Here is an 8,116-nt window from a genome sequence, read left to right as displayed (position 1 = left end):
AAAAAAAAAAAAAAAAAAAAAAAAAAAAAAAGAGAAAGAGAGAGAGATCTGACAGGTCTTGGTGATCAATTTCATATATCCTGAAAGGGAGGAGGGGTGGTGGTGTTCCCTCTATTAGCTAGGGTTCAATCAGTAAAGCAGACCCTGGGCATTGCGGAAAAAAAGAATTTATTGCTAAAATTAGTTTGTGGGAGAAGCTGGTCAACTAAACATCTGAGGAATTGGGGCATCAGGGAAGTCCTTAACCAGTCAGTCTGAGCAGCCAGGAACATCCAGATGCCAAAGTTGGACAATGATGGAGAAGCTGATGGGGAAGTCCAGAGGAAATGTTCGCTTCTGTGGACCCACAGACAGGTGCCATCTAATAGGCTTGGGGCTGCTATTGGTGAGCAAGACCTGGAGCTGGAGGAAAAGCTGGAGGCAGAGTGGTGGGGAACAAAGGACAAGCAGAAACATGCTAGACACTTCGGCATCTGTGGGTGAGCTCATTGGATGAAAACAGCTTTCCAATATAGACCCCAAAGTTTGAAATATTAAGATTCCTTCTTGGCCAAATTTAACCTGGAACCACACAGGAAAAAGGATTCTCTGAGATGTTCCAGTTAAAGTAAGTTGATGATCAAAGAAGATTCTGGAGGGAAGGTTAGTGAGTTCCATTTTGAACATGTCAACTTTGAGTTGACTTTGATATCTCTTCAGGGAGACACCTAGTTGACAGTTGGGCTTGTCCAAACTTCTTCAGCATTCAGACCACCTGCTCTAGTAATCTTGTTCTAAGTCAGCCTCGGGGTGAGGGAATGGCACAGCTGTGGATCAAAGATTTAGGAACTAAAGATATTAGCCAGGAGTGAAGGCAGGGGAAATAATTGTAAAAGCCAGTCCAGTCAAGAACTACAACTCTCAGGCAGTTACTTGAGACAGCAAGATGGGGAGGACAGGCTCTACAGAGCAGGTAGAGGAGGTGTCCTGGAGAGATGGCCTGAGGAGCTCTAACGCTGCAGGGGAAGACAACCGATTTGTATTGTAAGGATAGCCTCCTAAAATGGCTATTTGAAAGTGCCACAGCTTATAAAAAAATTATTTTATAGTCACCCCTCTTACATTTTCATGCTACTACATAGGCTTAAGACAGTTTATTTATTTATTTGTTTATTTATTTATTTATTTTAAAGACAGGGTCGGCCGGGCATGGTGGCTCACACCTGTAATCCCAGCACTTTGGGAGGCCGAGGTGGAAGGATCACGAGGTCAGGAGCTCGAGACCAGCCTGGTCCATATGGTGAAATCTGGTCTCTACTAAAAATACAAAAAATTAGCTGGGTGTGGTGGCACATACCTGTAGTCCCAGCTACTCGGGAGGCTGAGGCAGAAGAATCACTTGAATCCGGGAGATAGATATTGCAGTGAGCCGAGATGGTGCCACTGCACTCCAGCCTGGGAGACAGAGTGAGACTGCATGTCAAAAATAAAATAAAATAAATAAAAACAATATTGAAAAAAATATAAATAAATAAATAAAGGCAGGGTCTCACTCTATCACCCAGGCTGGAGTGGAATGGTAGGATCATAGCCGACTGCAGCTGACTGCCTCAAACTCCTGGGCTCAAGTGACCCTCCTGCCTCAGCCTCCCGATTAGCTAGGACTACAGGTGTGTGCCACGATGCTCATTTTTTTGTTTGTTTCTTTGTAGCGATGGGGGTCTCGACATGTTACCCAGGCTTGTCTTGAACTTCAGGCCTCAAGCAATCCTCCTGTCTTGGCCTCCCAAAGTGTTGGGATTACAGACATGAGTCCCTGTGTCCAGCAGTAAGACAGTATATACATATGTAGAGAAAGAGAGAGAGAGAGAGAAATGGAAGAACTCACATATTTATTACTGAACCCAGCCAACCAGTGCCTTCATAGCACACACGGAGAGAAAAAATATATTCCCAATAAAACATGTTCAACTGTCCAGAAAGTGGTAACATTTTCAGCTCGCTATGGTAAAGTAGTCATGACCTTCGCACAACGTAAATATGTGTGTCGTCTCAAGTGCAGTTCCTTATAGACCCAGCTTGGTTCTTCTCCAATGCCTCCTTTTGGAGTTCTGATTTTATTACCGGTTTTCATCAGAAACCACGGGGGAATGGGATGGTTTTGCTTTTGTTTCTTGGCCAGAAAATGTTTAATCCTGAAGGTTTTGTGAGAAGACAAGTGAGAAGCAGAGTCAAGCATACACCATGAGGGTGGAGAAAGGAAGGGAGAGTAAGAAAGACTATATTTAATAAATGCTCCTCCTTTCAGAAATTCCAAAGTTTACTTTATATAACTTGTGATGTTATTGCTTCACAGTCCTTCTGAATCACAAAGTGAGTTCTGACTGAGGTTCCAGGTGATGTACTAAACATTCCACACAGGGAGCTCTACCCTCAAGTCAGGGGAACGCCCATCACTGCTCTCATCACTATCCCCACTGCTTCAGCCACGGCCGTCACGTTCACCTCTACCCTCACCATCACCATCACTTTCAAGTGGGAGAAACTGAGGCCAGGGAAAGGGGATGAAGGGAGGGCAAAGAAAGATAATTCCAAAGGAACATGAGCATCAATAATGCTTTAAGGTAAACATTCTTAATTTTTGGGGGGATAATAAGTATAGCCAATGAATAATTATATCTATAGTATCTTTTTCCTTCACTTTCTTAGTTATCAGATGACACCTTGGCTTCCTGTTTCATCTCACATATTGAAGAGTGATATATCCCTCTACCTTATACAAAAGAGGACTTGCATTCCTCTCTATGCTCTTATTCTGACGTATTTATATTTAATTAAATAATTCTATTTTTAAATTTTTATTTACTTATTTATTTTTGAGACAGAGTCTCACTCTGTCACCCAATCTGGAGTGCAATGAAGCGATCTCGGCTCATTGCAACCTCCGCCTCTGGGTTCAAGTGATTCTCGCACCTCAGCCTCCCAAGTAGCTGGGATTACAGGCTCCCGCCACCATGCTCAGCTAATTTTTGTATTTTTATTGGAGACAGGGTTTCACTATGTTGGCCAGCTGGTCTTGAGCTCCTGACCTCAAGTGATCTGCCTGCCAAAGTGCTGGGATGATAGGTATGAGCCACCATGCCTGGCCTATTTAATCTGTTATTGTGAGTGAACAAACATATGAATGATGGCCCATGTGTGATAGAGCTGTATATGAAAAAACGAAGTTCCGACATAAGTGACTTCAGATCAAATCATAGTATTGTGGTGCCTTATATATTGTCCCAGTAGTCCATCAAGGCTCATAAAACTACATTCTTTATATGAATATTACAAAAAAATAGCAATTAAAATATATTTATATATTTTGGCCGAAAGCACTCAAAGGCCTTGACAGACCCAGTTTCTTCCCCTACTGCTCTGCTTGTCTGTCCATTTCTTCTGCTGGGTCCTCTTGCTCCTTCTTCCAGCTAACTGATCATTCCCTTGGATATTGCCTTGGACTCCTTGCTAATATGTCTCAGCTGTGAGTTCTCCTAGTTCATTTTCTCAGGTCTCATTATGCCATTCCTAGCCAGATGAAGGGCTAGGTTCCCAGTTGGGCACAATAACGGGGCTTTGTCCTTGGCTCCACCTGACCTGTTTCATTCTCTTATTAATGACCTGGATGAGCATATGGAAAGCACTGCGAATTTTTCCCCTCATAGCTTCAAGGGCAGGGCGCATCCTTATCCGTCTGTGAATCTCAGCACCTTGCATGGTAGCTGGCCTATCGTAGGTATTGAAGAAGTGATTGGATGCTAATCAAATTTGCCAAGACTGAAGTATTTATGGGTGAGTTATATAATTTGGAGATTGGCATTAAAATACTACTGCACAAATTGTGATAAAATTAAATAACATAGGCTGGGTGCAATGGCTTACACCTGTAAACTGGCACTTTGGGAGGTAGGGGTGGGTGGACCACTTGAGGTCAGGAGCTCCAGACCAGCCTGGCCAACATGGTGAAACTGTGTCTCTACTAAAAATACAAAAATCAGCTGAGCATGGTGGCAGGTGCCTGTAGTTCCAGCTACTCAGGAAACTGAGGAAGAATTGCTTGAACTCAGGAGGCAGATGTCAGTGAGCCAAGATTGCACCACTGCACTCCAGCCTGGGTGACAGGGCGAGACTCCATCTCAAACAAAATAAAATCACATAAAATAAGATGGATGGGGATATAGATGAAACAGGAGTAAAAAAATGTTGATAACAGTTGAAGCTGGTGATGAGTCTAGGGGGACTTATTATACCCTGATTTTTGTGTAATTTTTAGATTTTCCATTAAAAAAAGGAAAAAAATTGTTGGTGAGGAAAGCCATGAAGGCTTCCCAATAAGCAAATAGTTCCAGAAGTAGTTATAATGTGGACATTTGTAAATAAAATTTTGCTATAAGGATAAGTAGCTGTATCCAATACGGTTGTACACTTCAGGAAATTAAATACATTATTTGTATTTGCTGCTTTATTAGCAGCAAAACGTTTCAAATTTATCAGCGCTTTGCTTGCTTGTTTAATTTTTATTTATATTGCCATGTGTAAACCGTGTATGAAAGTTGCTGAAGCCGTTTTGCCTATCACATAGTGCACTATTTTATTTATCATTTATCATAGAAGGCTTTCCTTCCTAGAAGTGATTTTTGCATAATTTACAGAATTCAAATTCTACTGGCTAGCACCTTAAAGATATTTACCTATTTTCTATGGCCATTACATTATTTTACATTCGTTTTTAATTTACATATATTTCTAATTGTTTTATTTATCCAGCTCACATTTTATTTTTAATTTAGCATACTTTTTGTATTTTTTTGAGACAGGGTCTGGGTCTGTCACCCAGGATGGAGTATAGTGGCACTATCATAGCTCTCTGAAACCTCAAAATCCTGGGCTCAAGTGATTCTCCCCATTCAGTCTCCAAGTAGCTAGGACCACAGGCGTGTCCAGTTAATTTTTAAGTTTTTGGTAGAGAAGAGGTCTCACTGTGTTGCTCAGGCTGGTCCTCAACTCCTGGTCTCAAGCAATCCTCTCCCCTCTTTGAGATTATAGGCGTGAGCCACTGCACCCGGCCACGTTCATTTTCTCTTAAACCATGTAACATAGCTGCAACTAAGTGATGATATAAACAACTTACCACAACATATTAGTAAATATGCATTACACAATTCTCAAATACAGGTCGTTGAAACAATCCTCTCTCATTGATCTCCCACGTAGAGCACATTTCTCCCTAAGCATTGTAATTTCATGTCTTTCTCTAATGTATTTTTATTTGGCATCGTTCTCAGTGTCTTTTTAACTTAGAACAGAATGAGCAGGGATTTTTTTGAGCGTCCCCTAGGTACCGTTTCACCATTTACCTCATTTGAAGCTGAAAGCAACCTCGTGCACTTTACAGATAAGAAAGCAGATGTGGCCATTTTATTTATTTATTTATTTATTTATTTATTTATTTATTTATTTATTTATTTATTTTTTGAGACGGAGTTTCGCTCTTGTTACCCAGGCTGGAGTGCAATGGCGCCATCTCGGCTCACCGCAACCTCCGCCTCCTGGGTTCAGGAAATTCTCCTGCCTCAGCCTCCCGAGTAGCTGGGATTACAGGCATGCGCCACCATGCCCAGCTAATTTTTTGTAGTTTTAGTAGAGACGGGGTTTCACCATGTTGACCAGGATGGTCTCGATCTCTTGAACTCGTGATCCACCCGCCTCGGCCTCCCAAAGTGCTGGGATTACAGGCTTGAGCCACCGCGCCCGGCCCTATTTATTTTTTTTGAGACAGAGTCTTGCACTGTTGCCCCGGCTGGAGTGCAGTGGCGCAGTCTCAGCTGCAACTTTCACCTCCCAGGTTCAAGCAATTCTGCCTCGGCCTCCCAGGTACCTGGGATTACAGGTACCCGCCACCATGCACAGCTAATTTTTTCTACTTTTAGTACAGACAGGGTTTCACCATGTTGGCCAGGCTGGCCTCAAATTCTTGACCTTGTGATTCACCCGCCTCGGCCTCCCAAAGTGCTGGGATTATAGGGGTGAGCCACTGCCTCTGGCCTAAATTTTGTATTTTTGGTAGAGATGGGGTTTCACCATGTTGGCCAGGCTGGTCTCGAACTCCTGACCTCAAGTGATCTGCCCACCTCGCCCTCCCAAAGTGCTGGTATTACAGGCGTGAGCCACCACACCCGGCCTTGTATTTGCTATACTTTTATTTGACTGGCAGCATAGTAGGTTTGTTGATACCAGCATCACCCCAAACACATAAGTGATGTGTTGCACTTTATTACATTGAGGCAACAATGATGTCACTCGGCAATAAGCATTTTTTGGCTCCATTATAATCTTGTGGTACCACTGTTGCATATGGTCCATCATTGCCTGAAACATCATTATGCAATACATGACTGTATGTCCATATTAGAAATCAGAATGTCAGGTCTCAAATATATACTTTCACACGTCTAAGGGAAAATATTGTGCTGATTTCTCTGAGTGTTTAGATGCCTAGTTGACTTTGTGGAATTTTTGCCTAATTTATTTCAGGCAGACACAGGTCAATCACCAATTAATTTAGTACTTACATGTTTTTTGAGGAATGTGAATCAGAATATTTAAATCTAGGCTTATATAAGAGTGTGAGGAGCCAAATCAAATTGCAATGATAAGAGCTTGCTTGAAGAGATTTTCACTGCATCATCCTTGTATGAAAATATCTTTCATCCTGTTTGCAGAGTGTTTTGGAAATCAAGAGAATGGAATACGAAAACATCGACATTTGATACAGATGAGTATATTTCACTTTTACCCAAAAGAAGACGTTCTAGAAAGAAAAGGTCAAGAGCACTGAGAGACACCAAAAGCCATGAAGAGGAACAGGTCTATGAGCAAGTGACCACATTACCCTGTTTCATATGCAAGCAAGAAATTGACCTATCTGGTATTTTTCTCCATAAGAAGCAACATGTAGCTCTGGCCACACTGGGTTTCCAATGGATGGGTGGAAAGAAACCACAGCCCTCAGTGATTGCTGTTCAGAGACAGTTCATGATTTCTAAACTATTGTCATCTTTTATGCTCACTGAAAAAACCCTACAGAGCATTAATAATGCTTTTGAGCTGCTTTGGAAAAAACAAATACCACCAGCATACTATAAGATTTTTGATAACATTGACAGGAGTGTTGTATATTCTCAAAAGATATGTCATCTATTAATTAAAGGAGTGGGCATTTGTGAAGACAGGAATTCTACATGGAAAGCTGACATGAATGATAAATTCACTGTAGTGAGTAATTTTGGTAATAAACCTAATGTGTGTTTTTTCGGCTTGTTCGATGGACATCATGGTGCCTCAGCGGCAGAACTTACATCAGTGGAACTCCCAGTTTTACTTCTCCATCAGCTTTCCAAATTTGATCCTTCTTACCAAATGACAACTGATGAGCAGCAAATAATCAAGTCCTTTTGCACCGTGTTTAGAGAAGAATACACAGCAATAGAAGACCTCTTTTCTGCCATAAACAAAGCAGATGCAGTGAGATGTGAGTCTGAGGACATACACAAAGCCTTTGCAAAAGCATTCTGGAGAATGGATAGGCTTTTACGTCTTGGAAGAAAAGAAGTGTCCAGGGTTCAATGGAGTGGCTGCTCTGCAGTTACTTGTATATTGGAAGGAGAACCTAAAAGTCCTTATAAGAATTGGAGAAGAACAAATAACCATGATGGGTTGGCAGAGAGCTCCTCTTCCCAGGAGATGCCAAACATAATTTCTGGAACATTACATGTTGCAAACACCGGTACGTACATCGAATAGCACCAAATAACACCTTTACAATTTTGGTTCCTTGCAGCAAAACCCCTCATGCTTCCAGAATTTTTTATGATCTATTATTTAGTGACTTATTAGTACCTAGAAATTGCATTGATCAATATAAGAAACAAGGCCGGGCGCGGTGGCTCAGGCCTGTAATCCCAGCACTTTGGGAGGCCGAGGCGAGTGGATCATGAGGTCAAGAGATCGAGACCATCCTGGTCAACATGGTGAAACCTCGTCTCTACTAAAAATACAAAAAATTAGCTGGGCATGGTGGCACGTGCCTGTAATC

The 8,116-nt window shown here is 41.9% G+C and overlaps 1 protein-coding gene across 1 annotated transcript in view; it reads left to right on the top strand.

Moving 5' to 3' along the window:
- Positions 1-2,389: 2,389 nt before the first annotated feature.
- Positions 2,390-8,116, top strand: part of PP2D1 (protein phosphatase 2C like domain containing 1) — a 21,400-nt gene continuing 15,673 nt past the window's right edge. Inside the window, exons 1-2 of the mRNA XM_017522529.2 lie at positions 2,390-2,603; positions 6,744-7,807. Coding sequence (XP_017378018.1) covers positions 2,581-2,603; positions 6,744-7,807 — 1,087 coding nt within the window. The 5' untranslated portion in view covers positions 2,390-2,580. The remainder of the gene's footprint in view (positions 2,604-6,743; positions 7,808-8,116) is intronic.

This window comes from Cebus imitator, unplaced genomic scaffold, assembly GCF_001604975.1.
Source record: "Cebus imitator isolate Cc_AM_T3 unplaced genomic scaffold, Cebus_imitator-1.0 Scaffold24, whole genome shotgun sequence".
Taxonomy (NCBI): domain Eukaryota; kingdom Metazoa; phylum Chordata; class Mammalia; order Primates; family Cebidae; genus Cebus; species Cebus imitator.
The sequence above is the reverse complement of the archived record's forward strand: the minus strand, read 5'-3'. Positions and strand labels throughout refer to the sequence as shown.